The following is a 17,693-nucleotide window of genomic DNA, read 5'->3' as shown; positions in this document are numbered from 1 at the left end:
GCTGCAAGCTGGAAGTGTGGGAAGGATATCTGGGATGTCAGTCTGGAGTAAGAGCCAGGACCTGGACCTGCTCTATGCCTGGAGTAAATGGTTCCAGTAGGGTTTCCAGGAGGAAGAAGTGTGCAGGGGGCAGAACAGTGTTGGCCTGCAGGGTGGCTGTGTAGTTATCATCAAACTAAACTTCCTTCTGCAGTGGGCCTGGGATGGTTGGGGTCCCCACAGACCACCCTGAGGCATGTTCTGGTTTGGGCTATGGAGTCCAAGTTCAAACTTGGCACTGAAATTGCTGACCTGGGGAGGGGGTGCTGGGGTGACCCCCTGCCCTGCTTGGGAATGGAGAGATGGGTGTGCTGATGTGACCTCTGTTCTTGCAATGTCAAGCTAGTGTATGAATTTCTATTGTTTTAATGAGACTGTAGGGGTGTTCTTGTTCTTTTCTGACTGCTTTGCGGGATTGGAACAGCCTGAAGAAGTGCTGAAGGTGAACAACCTCCCTTGACAGGGGGGATACTGATAGGGCTGAACCTGTCTGGGGTTCCTCAGCTTGGCGATGTGGGACTGGAGCTTCTCCCTCTCATCCCGTGGCTGAAGCAGGGCTGTTCACTGCAAGGAACGGACTTGGTGAGGCACCTCATGCTGTACAAATCCATCGTGTTTCCTGTTTTTAGCTGCTTCAGGCTGGAACCTGCAGTATGTGACTGCCTAAACCTATGCCTTTAGGGAATAAAATATAACACTATGTGCACTTGTTAACACAACTGCCTTCTGAGCATCTTCTTCCCTACTGCAGCTCAAGGTGAAGATTTGAGTGTGGGGTGATGGATGTGCTGTGAAACCTTTGCTGCCAGCTCTTGGGGCACAGGCCCCTTCTTGACGGAAGGGCTGTGGTGGGGTGAAGCTGTGATAAAAGTGATGCCAGGCTCCAGGGCAGTGAATACAGCAACTACCCACAGCCCATCTGCTCTGTCTTCCCTGCATCAGTGGGGCTGGCTGCTGAAAAACAAACAGCCTGTTTGGCATGCTGAAAAACAGGGGTGGGGAAGACCCTAGAGGAGCACAAGGAGAGGATTCAGAGGGCTGGAAAACAAGCTTGGGGGACTTAAAGAGGGTGATAGGGGCCAAGCACTGTCTAGTTGAAGGTGGATGTTTTGAATCTCCTTGTTTTTTTAAAAAAAAAAAAAAAATACCCAAGCAAACACCCCAAATACCCCAAACCAGCCTTTTTTTGTTTGTTTGTTTTTTATATATGTAATCATAATTTTTTTTTTCCTGTTCTGGACCTAGTGTCAGTCCTGATCTCCTTTCATCCTCCATGCTCCCACTTTCCATGTCCTTCCTATTTTTGGAAGTTTTTCCTGCTGTGTTTCTGCTCTGTTTTACTGCCTTATCCCTTCCTCCTGCCCAGACATGGAGCCTCTTTACTCTTTCTTGGGGATGATTTTGGCTGTTTCCCTCTATATTACACAGTTCACTGCCTACACAGGACAGCAGTGACCTCTGGGGTCCTTGTCTCCTGGGCTTGGAAGGGGCAGAGGTCCTATCTCCTGTGGCTGCACTGAAGCCCATGGAGCTGGAGGGGGCAGCTGCTCTCTCCCTTGCTGTGGCCACGAGTCCTGGGGGTCCTTCCTCTGCCCCCAGCCTGATCCTGGGAGTGGGAGGCTGCAGGGTCACAGCAAGGGACAAGTACCTGTGCCTGCTGAGCCCCTCCGTGTGGCCTCTGCGCTCTCTGAGCACATTAGGCAGCCTCTGACTTCATGTGGAGGAGGCACGTCTATTGGCTGAGTGCTGTGTGATGTCATGGGCATGGGTGTGCTGGTTGGCTCCTGGCTGTGACCTCCCTGCAGAAGCTGGGTGCTCAGTGGCTGAGCCTGGGCCTTAGGGGGAGCATGCAAGCCTATTGGTTGGGCCCTGTGACATCATAGAAGAACAATGATGACCATTAGGGGTGCTGGTTGGCTGCGGGCTCTATGACCTCACATCCAAGCCAGTGTGCTCACCCACTGGGCACTGTGTGACCTCACAAAAAGCTGTGTGCTCATTGCCTGGCTGGGAGTGACCTCCTATGACAGCCCATGACCTCATGAGGTGGCAGGGTGCCTATTGGCCAATAGAGTATGACGGCTCAGCGCTGCCTGTGACCTTACAGGGAGCAGGGCACTCATTGGCTGGCGGGGTGTGATGTTCTGGGGCAGCCATGACCTCATGGGTGGCAGTGTGACCTCTCAAGGGAGGGGAGTTCTCACTGGCTGACAGGACGTGACAACCGAGGGCAGCACATGACTTCACAGGGGAGGGGATGGCTCATTGGTTGGCAGCGTGTGACGTCCTGCAGCGGTCCGTGACCTCATGCGTGAGTGGGTGCTCATTGGCTATCAGAGTGTAACCTCATGCGGGAGCAAGCATTCATTGGCTGCCGGGGTGTGACCTCACGGGAGGCTGCACGCTCGTTGGCTGTCACAGCATGAGCTCGCGGGGCGCCGCCTGGCGGACGCGAGCGGTGCAGAGCGCCGATTGGTCGGTTGGGCTTGGCGGGGCGGGGCGCAAACCCGCGCGCCCGCCGCTGCCTCGCGCCGCCATTGGCTTCCCGGGCCCGCGGGGGGCACGTGCCGGCTCGGGGCGTGGGGGCGGGGCGGAGCGCTGCGATTGGCCGGGCGGGCGCGCGTGCCCGCGGCGCGGTAGCGGGCGGGCTGCGGGTAGGCGCATGCGCGGGGCGGCGGGGGCAGGCGGCGATGGCGGCGCGGGGCTGATGGCGGCGGAGGCGGCGCTGCGCTGAGGGAGCGGTCCCGCCCGGCCCGCCATGGGCAACGAGGCCAGCCTGGAGGGCGGCGGCGACGACGGGCAGATACCGCCCGGCGCCGCCGCCGCCGCTGCCACCGGGGCTCCGCCGCCGCCCGCCGCCGCCGGCAAACCGCCTTCAGCACCGGGCGGCGGCGGACAGCTCCCGGGCAGCGCGACCGGGCCCAGGTGAGAGCGCGGAGCGCTGCGTGCGGGGGGCACAGCCGGGACTAGGAGCGTGGGGCAGAGCCGGGTGCCGGGCTCGGGGTGCGGGTGTGTGGGGTGCAGGCCGGGTGCGGGGGGTGGCCGGTGGCAGGTATGAGGGGTGCGTGCGGGCAGAGTGGGTGAGTGGGTGACAGGGTTGTGCAAGGGGCAGGAACCGATGAGAGAGCGGCGCCAGCTGCAGGGGTGCGGGCAGGCAGTGGGGTGGGTGGGCAGGGGCACCCACGGCGGGGCAGTGCTGGAGGGTGCAGCCCCAGGGGAGCTGGCAGCTTGGGGACGCGCATGGGTGCTGGGGTAAGGCAGGGATACAGTTTGGGGCTGGGTGTGGGAGAGGAACAGCGTGTGCCCAGTGAAGAGCACAACGGCTTGGGGGGCAGGAGAAAGAGGGGTGCTGCCCGGCGGGCAGAGGTCCAGCAGTGAGGGCTGGGGAGACTGTTGCGGAAGTGGGGTTAGGAGGATGGAGGAACGTGGTTTGGGGTTGGGGAGCCTGGGCCGGGGGGTCTGGACAGGTGAGGAGTGGTGCCTGGTGGACCAACTGTGGCCACCCCAACCATGGCCACCCCAACCATGTACATCCCAAACGGAGCCGGCACCGAACAGGAAAGGTCCTTATGTAACAGGAGGGACGTGCGGCCCTGCCAGGAGCCTTTGGTGCGAAGCCTTGCAGGGAGCGGTGCTGAGCCACGCTCCCACTGTCAGGCAGCGCCAGCCGGCACTGAGATGCTTCGGAGGCGGGCGTGGGATTGGAGATGCTCCTTTAGGGAAAAAAAAAAAGAGTTTATCCTAAAATGCCATCCTATCTGGAGAAATAAATGCCAGGAGCAGAAAGTTGCACAGAGGGATGCGGGGGACCCGGCAGGCAGCTTGCCTACGCTGCGTGGCCAAGGTGGTGGCGTTTCGGGCTCTCCCATGCAGCGACGAGCACTGCTTGTATTGCCCCTTGTGTTACTTCAAGCGGGGAAAATTGCAAGCAGGAGCTGACCAGGAGGCTGCAGTTCTGCCTGGCGGAGCTTCCCTCTCGCTCCCAGCTGGCTGCAGTCAGTGCTTACATCCAGGCGGGATTCAGGGATCCCACAGGGCAGCTGAGCTGCGGGCAGGCTTCTCTGTGTAAAATCTGTTAGCTTTTGCACAAGAAGCATGGAAATATACCGGGAGTGGAATCGTGCCTGTTTTCCATCCTGGTTTTTCCAGCTCCCCCTTGCTAACTAATCACTGGTCCCTCAGCTTCGGACTCTGCCACTGAGAAGTTGTTCGTAGGCTGCTTGTAGTGATTTAAAATCAAAGACCTGAGGGGCTGTTCAGGCTGGTGCATGGAGATGAGCCGAGGGAGCCGTGCAGACCTGCTGTCTCTGTCTGGTTTTGACACTGCCTTGGGGCTCCCCTGTTACTGCCTGGGGTCTATGTTCACTGTTGTACCAGGGCTGGGGATCCTGGGGTCTTGAAGGAGCTGCAGTCCTGCAGCACTGACCATCCTTGCTCCTCTCCTGCCAGAACACTGGCTGGGGTTTGCCAGCCATGCTCCAGCCCTCGCTGATGCTCCTGCTCCTCCTGGGGAGCTGCTGCCGGGAGCTGCCCTCCCTTGCAGTTAATTAATGCAATTAAAGAGGTGGGCCACTCGGGGCTCTGTATGCTGGCAGGGAATGCAGGCACGGAGCGGCAGTGGGATGGGGAAGATGCTGATCTCTACCGGAGTGGGATGGGTGTGGGGGGCTGGGGTAACACTGAGAGGTTTTAACACAAGGTAACAAAAGTGGAAATAAAGGTAAAAGCAGGCCTGAAGAAGAAACTCATCTCTATGAGGCGCAGGAGTGGGCACGTAAGGCAGACCAGATGTTGTAGATGGTTTAGCAAAGCACGGCTCGTGCTGACCAAGCAGCGAGCGTGCGATGCACAGAGCACCGCTCCCGAAATCCCAAGTGACAAGGGAAAGGAAAGGGAATTCCTCCCAGTATCTGGGCATTTGTTTTTTTTTTTTTTGTCTGAATTAAGTAACCTAAATCTGTATGTAAGCCAATGAGGGGTGTAGTAGTGTTACTTTTCTGTGTGGTGTTTCACAGCTTGCTTTGTGTTATACAGGGAATAGTCTGAATACCTGATAGGTGATACAGTGGATTTCGGGCTCTTGTGTTTAAATTCATAATAATTGTTTTCAAGAAACTGCACACACCGTGGAGAGACTTCAGAGAGTGGAAAACATCCTGTAAAGTAACATCTTCTCATGGGGTTGCGACATCTACTGCTATTTATAAGCTTTGATTTTCTGCCTGTGTGCTTTGGGTGAGGCACGGTGGAACCAGGGGATGAAGGGAAGATGGGCACTGCACTCGGCTGAGTGCACGTGGTGCAGGGTTGCATCAGGCAAGGTGTTTTCGGTGCAGGTGAGGAGACCTTGCCCCTGCGCAAGGTGCTGCTAGAACCTCGCCTAGGGGCTTATGCCCAGCCTTAGCACTCGGGCAAGGTGATGCTGAGGAAGGACGGAAGGAAGGACTGCTGCTAGTCTGCCTGCACAGACTTTCTGTTGTCTGAAAGGAGATGAAAGATGGAGCTTTGCTAACCCATAGCATCAAAGGAACACGATGCATTTGGACTGAAAACTTTCCAGCTGCTTGCCAGGACTGAGCCCTTTCCAGGACTGGTCTGCTTCTCCAAAGAGGCCCCCTGAGCAGAAGGGACAAGATCATTTGACAGTGCAGCTTGATGGACTGATGAAGAGGGGTTGCGTGACAGAGTGGGGATGATACCAAGCTCAGAAACATAGCTTGGGGCACAGAGCTTTAGGTGGCTGGTTTTCCTGGTGTCCTGAGGAGAGACTGTTGCTGCTTGTGATCGTATTTGTCTGTGCCTGATTTATGACCAGTTCATTCAGGTTCTCGGTCTGTCTGCTGCTCCGCTGTAGAGCTCGTAAAAGACTTGGTTTTGATGCCTGCATGCATGAGCTAAGGCTGAAGGATGGGCGAGGGGAAGAGGGTCAGTCTCCTGGGAAGCATTGAGGACCTTCCATAAATACACGGCCTGCCAGTGGGAGCAGCGGTGCTTTCAGCATCAGTGTTTCTCTGGAGCTGGGAGATGCATGTGGCAAACAGCCAGGCTGGCTGCTGGGATTCAAGGTTGGGAGGGAGCTTTCTCCCATGGCATGCCAGCACAAACCACCAAGACCATTGCTATCCGTCACAGAGAAACCACTTTACTGAATGCCCCAGAATTCCTCAGGCTTCAAGGTAGGCTTCCTGTGAGTTGAAGGTCTTGAAGTGGTTAAGAAGAGAAGTTCCCAGTGCTAAGTGACAGCATCTCCTGTGTGTGCCGTGAGTGCTCCCCAAAGCTTTGCTTGGCTTGGAACCACAAGTCAAGAGTTGATCCTGTTTATCCTGCTATATACATTTAGCATCGGTCTGTTTGAGGTGGTGGAGCTTGAAGTGAAAGATCAGGTGACAGGAAAGAGTGTAGTAGAAACAGGACTGAAAGCAGCAGCCCCCAGTTAGAGAAAGTAGCTTATCTTTGGAGGAAATGTTAGCGCAGCTCAAATGCTCAGCTCTGCCCTTCTGGTAGCTCACTTGTGTTTGCTGGTACAGGCTTGTTTTCTTGCCATAAATCCCATAGCAATAGTAGGGAATGAGTATATACAGAAAAGTAATAAAAAAAAAATCAAGTTTGCCCATTTCTCTTTCAATGGGCACTTTCCACAAGCTTGCAGAGATGAGCAGGCGATGACCATTTTCATATGACTGCGCTAGGAATGAAAGAAGGCTGTGTGATGGCAAACCAGGCTGTGGACAGGGCTTGCACTGCTCTGGAGAGCCAGCTTTGTGTTTTGTGTCCATGCTGTAGAGAGCCTGAGCCCTAAGCAGGACGGAGCAGGGTTGTTACCATCAGAGGCATTTCTGGAAACCTTTTCCTCAGATATTAAAATAGGTTTTTCCCAGCCTTTTGCTAAACTGTGGACTGGCATTCTTTAAAAGCCTGCCACTCACCCGTGCTTAGTATTTGTTTAGTACAAGGTGTCCCTTGTGTGCAAGGTGTCCTGTTAGAACTGCGTGAGCTTTAAGGTCCCTTCCAACCCAAACCAGTCTGTGACTCTGTCTGCTACAAGATGTTTGGGGGGTGAGGAGGAAGCTGAGGCTGGGTTTAAGTGAGGAAGGAAAGAGCAGATGAGCAATGCTTTAAGCTCACGGAACTTGTGCGAGCTGGATAAAAGGTAAAAGGAAGAGTACAAAATGGCATAGTTGACGGATTGAGTCAAAATATTTGCTGTGTTAAATATCCCAGTGGGCTTCAGTTCATCTTCCTCTGCCGTGATGGGCAGGCAGTGTCAGCTACGACACATCTTCCCTTTAGCAAGCGGTGCTTTGCATACTTCTGATGATGGCTCTGACAGCAGCTGCTAGGCCACTGAATTTAGATGGCACAGTTCTGGGTGCTTAAGTAACTCCAAAACCTCTTCTGTGAGCACGCTCATCAATATTCAGAATGTTTGGCATCAAACATTAATGCCTTTATTTCCAAAACAAGCACACAGATTTGCAATCGCTTCACAGGTTGGGGTTTCTCACTGCTGAAACCAGCCTGGATGTCATGCTGAAGACATGCCTCTACCCTTTGCTTTTGCTGTGGGAGGGGCTCCTGGATGCACATACAGCATCCGCTTAGGAAGAAAGACGTGGAATAGTTTGGATGGGTTGATTTAGTTCGCTCTGTTGGCTTGTGCTGGCTGAAAGTTGGAGGACTCTTTGGCTCCTCCTTGCATGGTTTCTGCTGCTTTCTGTGTGCCCAAATCCCAAGTGCTGCTGGTCAGCCTCTTCTGCTGGCGCTCAGGAGCAGTGCCACAGCTCGAGTGACTGTAGCTGCTGGTGGATCCCTCACACCATGGGTTGTGTCGGGCAGCACTGTGGGCTGGCGTCCTCTGGCATGCCTGAATAAAACTTTCTTTCCTCTGCTGTGAATTGAGCACTTAGTTGTTGCTTCCCGTCGGGTTTCCAATTCAGTGCAAACAGGTATTCAGTGTTGTGGCATATTCCTGCTGTTCATACGGGTTTGGGGAATACACGATGTGCATCTCAACAGCTACCTGCTAGGAAAACACAGCCGCAAACCCTGCCTCTCTGTGCAGCCTCCTCCCCTGTTGCCCTGGCTGGGGCTGGCACTGTCTTACCTTCAGCCAAGGGTGGTTTTCTAGTAATCCTTTTGCAACATCAGACTCATTTCCTCACGTACAAGATGCACCTTAGGAAGGATGTGACAGGCAGTCAGGCTGCAGACAGCATTTCCTGACAGCAGGGAGCTCGGTGGGGTGAAATGGCCTCCATGGCAAAGGCGTTCTGGCTTTTCACTGAATGTGGGAATAAGATGATCACGTTGTCTTTGCTAATGAGTGCTGCTGCTCCCAGATGCTGCTTGGATTTTGAGTGGCAGCACATGCCGATGGTCATCCCGGTCCCACACGTTGTAAACTGTTGTGAGCATTGCACGTATTTTCTTCAGATTGAGATTGTCGCTGTTGAGCCATTGCTGTGATTCCAAACGTCTGCTTGAGTGACAGATTTGTTATTTTTTGCATCAATCCATGGACACGACTATTCTGATGAACAGGGTTTTTGTCTTTTTTAGTGCCTGGAGGTGCCGAGCTTTGGTGTGACCCCAAAGTGCTGCTGTGCAGCCTGTCAGTCATCGCTGGGCATGCCGTACTGCTTTTCATATCACTGACACTTGAAAAGGTTTCATAAATACAGGGGGCTGGCTCCTTGCTCAGAAAACCCAGCACCTCCAACAAGCTGTTCAGGAGCCTACAGGAGACAGCAGTATCCTTGTGTCCTATTAACGCTGGCCTGTGCTTTACTCCAGGGCTGGAAGATGTGTTCCTAGGGGATTCCTCACCCGTGCTCTGCTCATATTTCATGTCAAAGATGATCAAAGATGGTGATGGTGTCTCACTGACTGTTGCCTCTTTATAGCTTACTAGTGTGTGTTTGATATTGAAGATCAACCCTGGCCTGTTAACAGACTGGAGACAGCGGTGGGGCAGGAGACATCATCCACCAGGCAAGAAAAGTCTGAATGTGATCTTTATTTTGTTTTCTCTTTTCTTTTTTTCCAAGTGTTATAGTTTGGCTTGAGATGAGAAGTGTCAGTATACCATCCAACCTGACCTCTGGCACTGGGTGGTAAAGATCATTCCAATGGCTAACAAAGGCAAAAGAAAGTCCAGAGTTTACAGGTCCAAGCTAGCCAAATATCAATGAAATTTGTGTAAACAGTGAACATAAGTAGGTGTAGAAGCAGTGTACTAGAGGGTGTTATGGGATATATGATCACAGAAGGCTTAAATAAAAGCTTCGCTTCCTAAAATGCACAGTCTTCCTCAGCTGCAAATGACAGTTTCTCCTATGGACAGCAGATTAGCTGGCTTTATTCCCCCTGGAGATGTGATTAAATAGTATGGTGCGTTCTCTTTTGTCAAAAATGATTTAGTTGTGTTTCTAGGTCAGTGTCCATAGAAGAAAATTGTATATATATTTAATGTGGTGAAGTGTATTAGGCATCTTCTAAGAAGAGCTACAACATCAGACCTCTCCTCTGCCTGTCCTCAGTGCCTCCTGCAGCAGCAGTCCTTCTTGAAAGCCTATTGCTCACAGGTCACCTCAGCAGACTGCCCTTGTCCTCCTCTTGCTTCCTGATATTGGGAAGAGCCTTTTTTTAATACGTTTCCCCTAGAGCAACCGAGATTAACATCTTCACTTGGAGACTGTTAGTGCTTGCTGGTGATGGGCCCAGTTGTCCAAGAGCCAAAGGACCTTAACAGTCACTTAACATAACTGTAAGGTTCTGGTGGACAAATGGTGGCTGAGGTGTTCACCTGTTTCTGGTTCTGTAGCCAGATGATGGGACATCTTGCATGGCTGGGATGCAGAGGGGTTGGTCCTTAGCATGTTGGTCAGGACTCGAAGCTGAGCCTTTGGAGATGATGTGGTAATCCTACCCTTTTCCACTATGGCCCTATCCTTTCTGTTCACAGCAGTGGGTGATAAAGGAGGCATGGAGGGGATATCATATGGACACCAAGCTTCCTCACTGTGTCACAGTTATGTGGTGATTTCCTGAGCTGTAGCTAGCACTGCACCACAGGTTCCTCTGAGCCATGAGAAGCTCTTTCTGTCCTCCTGGAAGACTGCTGAGGTCATTCCTGTGTTTCTCAGTGTTTTTTCATTCTTTGTTGGCAGGCTTCAGTGCTGTGCTGTGACTTCTATCTGGGATGTCCTGCAGCTTCTGAACCCCCATAGGAGGTGCAGGCTGCCTTCTCCTGCCTGTGACTTGCTGCCCAACACACCTACAGTCATCTGAACCTCTGTGCCTGAGCATGCTTAGCTGCTCCTCACGAGAAGAGCATCTCCTGCCCTCCTTTCAGATGGTTTCCCCACTCTTTGAAAGCTATAACACAACCTAGAGCAAGCAGATGCTGCATGGAAAATGCATCCCTGCTGCTTGAGAAATGTTGCTGAATTTGGAGGGTTTTGAGCAGGTATGACTAACCATTCGTCACTTGGCTCCAGGACCTGCCAGGGACCACAGTCTTTTAGACATGACAAAGCAGTTTCCCACACTGAATAGCTTTCAGATGAGGATTTGAGAGCTTCACTGAAGGCAGCAGAAGAAAAATCACTGTGGACCAAAGCATTGCTCAGTGCAGATGTGATGAAATCCAGTGTTTCGGCTGGTGTGTTTGAGGTCGACGTTCCCTCCTCCATTTGGCCCAGGGTGCCGAAGGCACAGCAATCTGTGTAGGTATTAGAGAGTAGGGAGACTTTCAGAGGCCAGATATCAATCACTGAGGAGCTTTGAACCTTCCTTATCTAATTTTTCTTGCCTGCCACTGGTTGCTTTTCAGCCTGTTTTGAGTGTTTCCTAGCAATGGGGGCTCACAGGCTTCTCCAGCTGCTGAGAGGGACATGAGGCTGACACTGAGCTCAGAGCCTGGCTCTAGTGGACATCCCTTCACAGGACCGGTGCTCTCATGAGGATCATAGTGTCATGAATGTAGGGATTTATGGGGGAATTTGTCTTTATTTATGGCTTTTGAGCTCTGTTAGGAGAACTTGGAGTATGTGACCTCTTCTGACATGGTCTCAGGGCGCTTCTTCTCAGGGTGCTTTCTCCTTGGAAGTTGTCCATGGGCCTGAAGTCAATGTTAGATGCATTGTCTCCAGCTATTAAATGGATTCAGAGGGGTTCTGCCCCTCTTGCCAGCTTGTGTGAGACCCAACTGGGTCTGCAATGGGCTCTTCGGTATAAGGAGTCTGTGGGTAGCTTGTGTCCTCCTTCATCAGTCTAGACATGAGGAGTATGAAGAGATTTTGCCATATTAGTGTCTGCAAAAGGATGGAATTGTGCGTGGGAATTACTTTCCGAGATTGACATGTTGTAGCTGTTAACCAGGGTGGGGGATTTTTTAACCAGAAAAAACAGATTGCAGCCTGGGAGAAACAGTGTGGGGTTTTTTTTTTCTCCCTTCTCCTAAAGAAAACATTTCAGTTACTGATATGTGAAGTTATGAGTTATAAAATAGGAATAGTTGAAATTTGGAAATGTGGAAGATCTTCAGGGACTTGGTAATTTGCCTTCCTCTTGTGAAAAAATCCAAGCAGCTGATAATACAAAGCTTATGAAAGGCTTGGGGGAAATGGCGTGCTGAACTAGATCGTTTTCCACGTTGAGTCTGAACTGTACTTTTTCCTTTGATGAAACATGAAATTACTTTTAATTTATTTTGTTCCAATCCTCGTTACATAAACTATTATTTGATTGTGCAGCTGGACTGAAAAACTGTAGGAGGTCTCACATTTAGGATTTTGCTGCCTCTTTCTCATTAAGCCTACAGACTGATTTCTTTAAATGCACCTATTAATCTTCTTAGGGAGACAAATTGTTATTTGGTTGAGTTTTTTTCTGTCTTTTTCTGTGTTTTTTTTTCCCTTTTAAACACTAAACTCCCAGTTAACTGCCAGAGTAAACACTGATGGTTTGAAGCCTTTCCAGGTATGTCTGCACTGCAGCTGGGCAATGCTGGGTTTGATCTAGTTAGCTTAAGCCCCCGAGGTGGTCAGAGCCTGAGCCATTCTCATTGCAATAACCGCCAAGCCTGCAGGATGGGGTAATGCATTTCTTTTTTCCATTTTAATTCTGCAGTCTGCTGTTCCAGTAGCTTCTCTACAGTAACTTTTGTTGTGTTGTTGCTGTCAAGTTCGGGACTTGCAGGGCTCCAAGTTTGGGACCCATTAATGTAGCTCCTGTAGCACCAGCAGTAGCATGCAGTGAACCATTAATGGGTAATTGGTTTAAACTTAAACAGGGGAAGTTCAGGCTAGATAATAAGGAAGTTGTTCTTCCTTGTGAGGGTGCTGAGGCACTGGCACAGGGTGCCCAGAGAAGCTGTGGCTGCCCCATCCCTGGCAGTGTTCAAGGGCAGGTTGGACACAGGGGCTTGGAGCAAGCTGCTCTAGTGGAAGCTGTCCCTGCCTGTGGCATGGGGTTGGAACTGGATGAGCTTTAAGGTCTTTTCCAACCCAAACCACTCTGTGATTGTACGATAACCATGTGTTGTTATTAAAGTGCACAGATCTGTCCTGTATTTCTTCTGTAGTGCATCAGCTTTGTTGTTTTCTGCCCATGGATGGTAAGCCACCAGATTTTGGGTTTCTTGTTACCCATTTATAGCAAGGTTTCTCGACGGAGCAGGCAGGTGTTGGTAGCTATCCTTCAGACCACTGGCCTTGTGGACCCTCTCTGCTCTCCCCTGCTGGGAATGGCTCTTAGGAGGGTGGGGAAGCCGCTGCTCAGGCTGCTCCCAAAACACATCCGTGGGCTGCGTCTGCTCCGATATGAAGCTGCGAGATGTCTGCAGCAGATAGTGCTGGAGCACATTGTGTCAGGGCCCAGCAGCACTGGTAAATGCTGCTGCAGCTTTCCGTCGGTACTCCCAATGCTGGCTTATGTGAGGAGGCAATGCTGGGTGCTGCATGGAAACCAGCCCATGCTGCTCAGCATCTACCCTGACTGTCCCTTTGGATTTAGGGATGCTCTGGAAGCCCAAGGAGTGGAAATTTCCAAGCCTCCTCCTTTCCCCCCACCATCTGCAAGTTGTTGTGGATGTTTTGCTAGGAAATCTGTAGTTGGGGAGCACGCAAGATAAAGAGGTTGCTTCCGTGTATGCAGGGTGGAGATCTGAGTCTGCTCATCCTGTGAGTGCACCTGCAGCCTGCCCTTCTCCCTCTGGAGGTTAGGTGGTGGTGAGATCCTACCACCAAGGGCTCTGCAGCAGAGGGGGCACATGGTCCTTTCCTGTCCTTTGAACCTTTCATGGGAGTGATTTTCAGAGCATGTAAAGCCCGTTTACCACTTTATTAGACCAGGTTTGGACTGGTTACGCCACAGTCATGACAGAACATCAGTGCAAGCTTGTTTGAGTGGAGAAGATGGTCCATACTACGTTATATGCCATTGATTACCTTAATCTGACAAAAATAAGGCATCCAGAAACATCATTTGGGGAGAAAACTCTGAAGAAGTATCTCCTTGAGTGCCATTTCTGTACTGTATTTTACCTGTCTTTCTCATCTTGAAGTATTTCCCAGCTGCACTGGTTAATGAATTAGGATGTGATTCCTGTCGTCTGTACGGTTCAGTTTCATCCAACCCATTTTGGTAATTACCAACTTAATTTTGATTTATTATTACTTAAATACACATTCCCAAACGCTCTGAGTTAACAAGTTATCATGCCTTTCTTTTCCTTTGAAATGTGCAAACAAAATCAACTAGCTGCTTTGGGCACTAATAAAATACCTTCTACTTGTCAATGTATCTCAAATCTAGTTCACTTATCAAGTAAACTTCTCAGCCTTAAATTTTACCTGCCTCCATTTCTGCCAAGTTCAGCCATTTGATGGGACCAGGAGGACAGATACATCAAACATTTCGATGTGTCAGTCTCTTTGGGGACAAATGTTCTGGTCTGAGGTATGTGCAGCAGGGAAATACATGCAGGGACAAGGAGCCTCAAAGAACTGCAGACGCTGGAGAAGTGTTTTCCTTTGATCCTATAAAGAATTTGGCAGGGGAATTTCAGGCTCTTGTATTTCAAAAGTACATTTAAATTGAACAGCTTGAAATATTGACGTTGATGGTGTCTCTGACAGCATTGGTAATGTATTATTCTTTGGGTTTGCTTTATCTTTCCTGTTGTGAAGACCTGGTTTACACACAAAAATGTAATTAATTCCAAGTTTAGTTTGCCATTTGCATTTGAGCTTCCAATTCAAATAGCTGAGAACCAGAAAGTGCAAACCTAAGGCACACAAACAACTGGATTGACCCTGTCCTGCACAAGGCAGTTGGCTGGCAGCCCCATGGCAGTGTCTCCAGCAGGCTCTTCCAACCATGGTCCTTGTCTTCAGTAACAGACATTGTTGGACCACGTTTGCTGATGCAGAGAACATTTGGGATGGAGAAACTTCTGCAGCCGAGAAGTGTTTCTGGCAAACACTACCTGATGTGATGTTTTCATTGAATGGTATCTGGCCGTGTTGGAGATGAAGCTCTCCTCCTTGTGGGAAAGCGTGGGCTCCTCAGTATTACTGTGTGCTCCTCTAAGTGCACGGTACTTGGAGCAATTTGGGGAGGACATGAGTTGATCACTGTTTCCTCCATCCTTGCCCAAATGATCTTCTCTTGATTCTTCTTCCACAGCTTAGGTGTCAGCTCTCCTGGTAACCTGAGGCAACAACCAAAAAACCCCAAACTTTAGGACCTAAATGGCCTGGGGAAGAGCTAGAGGGACCAAGATGCTGTGAGGTGCAAAGACGCAATTGCAGGATGGGTAAAAATGCTACAATTTTCCACAGACACACACAGAAAACCCCATTCTCTCTCGTGTTTCATTTGCCCAGGCTCAAACAAATAGGGGTACAAAGTCAGGATTTTTCTGTTGCTGCTTGCTGCAGTCACAGGAGCTGTTTGTCTCTCTGCAGTATGGTAGCCTGATTTCCTCTCCTGGAAATTGCTTTTTTAACTGGGTTTTTCTTTCCTTTTTCTAAAAATACAAGCTGGTTTCTTTCTGGTCTGTCATTACCCTCTCTTTTTTAACAGCACTTCTCTTTCACATGGATCTTCCTGTTTTTTCTGCCTGGAATGAGTGTTGCTCCTCGTTCCGGGCTGGGTTCGATTGACTCAAACTGTCACAGAGATGGGTAATGATACATATTTTTTTTACATCAGCTTTTAATTTTGGAACATGGGTGGAACTCATCCAAAAAAAAAGAAGACCCTGCAGTCCTCTTAATGGTTGAATGCCAACTTCTTGCTGCTGGAGGCAGAAGCGTGGTGGTGTGGACAGGACCATGAATGCTGTCCTGGTCGGACCAGACCCTGGGATTGATCCCCTTTTATTTAGCCACTAGCAGCACCTCGGAGCATGTACCACAGCAGGCCAACAGCCAGAGAAATCCCTCCAGCTCCTGCACTGAATCAAGCCTGAAGCTGCAAAATCAGACCTTTGTGCCACTCTCCAGGGGGTGGAAAAAGCCAGAAGCGAGTCAAGGGAATGAGCTGCCTCTGCTCTTCATTTTGAATTGCTTTCCAGAATGCATTTTTCCCAAAATAACTTCATTGTGTGATTTTTCTTTTTTGGTAGATCGTTCTGTATTTGATGATGAACATAAATTGACATTTTCTGAGAACTGTCCAAAATGGCTTGAAGAACTCTTTGCAGAGAGGCAGTATCTCATTTAGAGCCCATCGCTACACGTGCCTGTGGTTCTCTTATCTTCTGCGTGTTACGCTGCATTTCTTGACCTTGGATTTCACCTGCCGTGGTGTTCTGAGACACCCATTGCAGGAGAGCCTTCTAAAGCTCCTCGCATTCAGTTTTAGCTTTGAATACTCTGAATGAATTTGTGTGGCTCAGCAAACTTGTCCCTTCATTATTCCCCTCCTTCCCGGGCCTTTTATGAATATATCCCATTTATCCTACAGCAGGCTCCTGCAGCTCTGCTTGTGGAAACCTGATCATCTACCTCTATCCTTGGCATCCGATACTGTGACCGGTTATCGGTCCACAAGAAGGTTTCCCCTTATGTCACCATCTTTTACTTCTTGTTTTTCCTTCCTTCTTTCTTTCTAGATCTTCAGTCTAACATTTCTCCTACTTAGATGATTTTTCAGACTAATCCTGTATATGAAATGTTCTGGTGTGGGAACCTTCATGAATGTCCTCTTAGTGAACAGCATGGCAAAGGTTGGATTTATCTTTTCTTTTACAGTCCAGCATTCCTCAAATATTTCTGTTGTATTTCAATCTTCATTCAGTTTTCCAGATTCTGTGGGAGATTCCCAATTTCTAAAGTTTTAGATTTTTAATCTTTTTTCTCTTGCCCAATTTACGAGCTGTTCATGGAATCCCAGACTAGTTTGGCTTGGAAAGGACCTTAAAACTCATCCAGTTCCAACCCCTGCCACGGGCAGGGACACCTTCCACTAGAGCAGCTTGCTCCAAGCCCCTGTGTCCAACCTGGCCTTGAACACTGCCAGGGATGGGGCAGCCACAGCTTCTCTGGGCACCCTGTGCCAGCGCCTCAGCACCCTCACAGGGAAGAGCTTCTGCCTAAGAGCTCAGCTCAGTCTCCCTCTGTCAGGTTAAAGCCATTCCCCCTTGTCCCATCCCTACAAGCCCTTGTCAAAAGTCACTTTCCAGCTTTCTTGTCAGCCCCTTTAGATGCTGGGGAATAAAAATCCTTAAGGGATATATTTTTTGTATGCTTGAATTTTTAATTTTATTTGCCAGAATTCTGGAGGTTTTGTTTTGCCTTTTTTTATCTAAATACAATTTTTACTTTTTGAAGGATTTCCTTTTACTCCTGTAGCCTTATTTGCTCCACTCCTTAATTATATTGCCTTATTATGGCCTTGTTTTAAACCCTTTCTTGCTAGTGCAGGTTTTACTTGAGGCCCTAATATGCTATAACCGGTCCCATTCTTAACCTTCTACCTGCTGCTTTTAATTTCTTTTTAACAAACTTTCTCACTTCCTCTGGTCTCCTCCCCTTATTGTATCTGAATAAATAGATTGAAACTGAGTTTTATGGTTTCTGTCCTCAATTTTGGCATCTGCGAGGAGGCGCTGTACATGTCGCACAGCAAGGCAAGAGCAGGTAGCTTTAGCCTGCATTGCTTTAGGGAACAGTTAACAACCTCCCCCAAAAATTGTGTTGCTGCCAACTAAAATCAGAGAGGCTCTTGAGGAGGGGGGGGTATAATCATAGATTTACAAGATAAGCTGTCATGATCATGTGCCATAAAAATTGCTTAGCTTCATGCTGTGGTTTATCTTTTGGCTTTGCTGTCATTTCATAACTACAGTGCAGGAATTCATGCTGTCAGCTGCACCGGGAGAAAGGTCTTTAGTTGAACGTGACTGTGGCAATTGGCTCTTTTACTGTCAGTTGCTAGAGCTCAGCTATAAGATGTAAGTGGATGGAGGCAGAGGGGAGGGTTGCCCCTTGGCTGGGGTACTTTACTTGTCCTTTCTGGCACCCACAGTATTTTCAAGATTGTCATGACCTTTTATTAATTATACAACTTTTTACATGCATAATGGGTTTTGTAGAGCACCTCCCATATGAAGACAGGCTTTTTCAGATGAGAAAATTGGGGCT

The 17,693-nt window shown here is 49.7% G+C and overlaps 1 protein-coding gene across 1 annotated transcript in view; it reads left to right on the top strand.

Moving 5' to 3' along the window:
• Positions 1 to 2,782: 2,782 nt before the first annotated feature.
• BSN (bassoon presynaptic cytomatrix protein) overlaps positions 2,783 to 17,693 on the top strand; it is a 95,372-nt gene continuing 80,461 nt past the window's right edge. Inside the window, exon 1 of the mRNA XM_061458239.1 lies at positions 2,783 to 2,964. Coding sequence (XP_061314223.1) covers positions 2,798 to 2,964 — 167 coding nt within the window. The 5' untranslated portion in view covers positions 2,783 to 2,797. The remainder of the gene's footprint in view (positions 2,965 to 17,693) is intronic.

The sequence above is a fragment of the Pezoporus flaviventris genome, unplaced genomic scaffold (assembly GCF_033815535.1).
Source record: "Pezoporus flaviventris isolate CSIRO_AGI_PZ_B2104156 unplaced genomic scaffold, CSIRO_AGI_Pfla_v1 ptg000026l, whole genome shotgun sequence".
Classification (NCBI taxonomy): Eukaryota; Metazoa; Chordata; class Aves; order Psittaciformes; family Psittacidae; genus Pezoporus; species Pezoporus flaviventris.
This window is presented reverse-complemented; position numbering and strand designations above follow the sequence as displayed.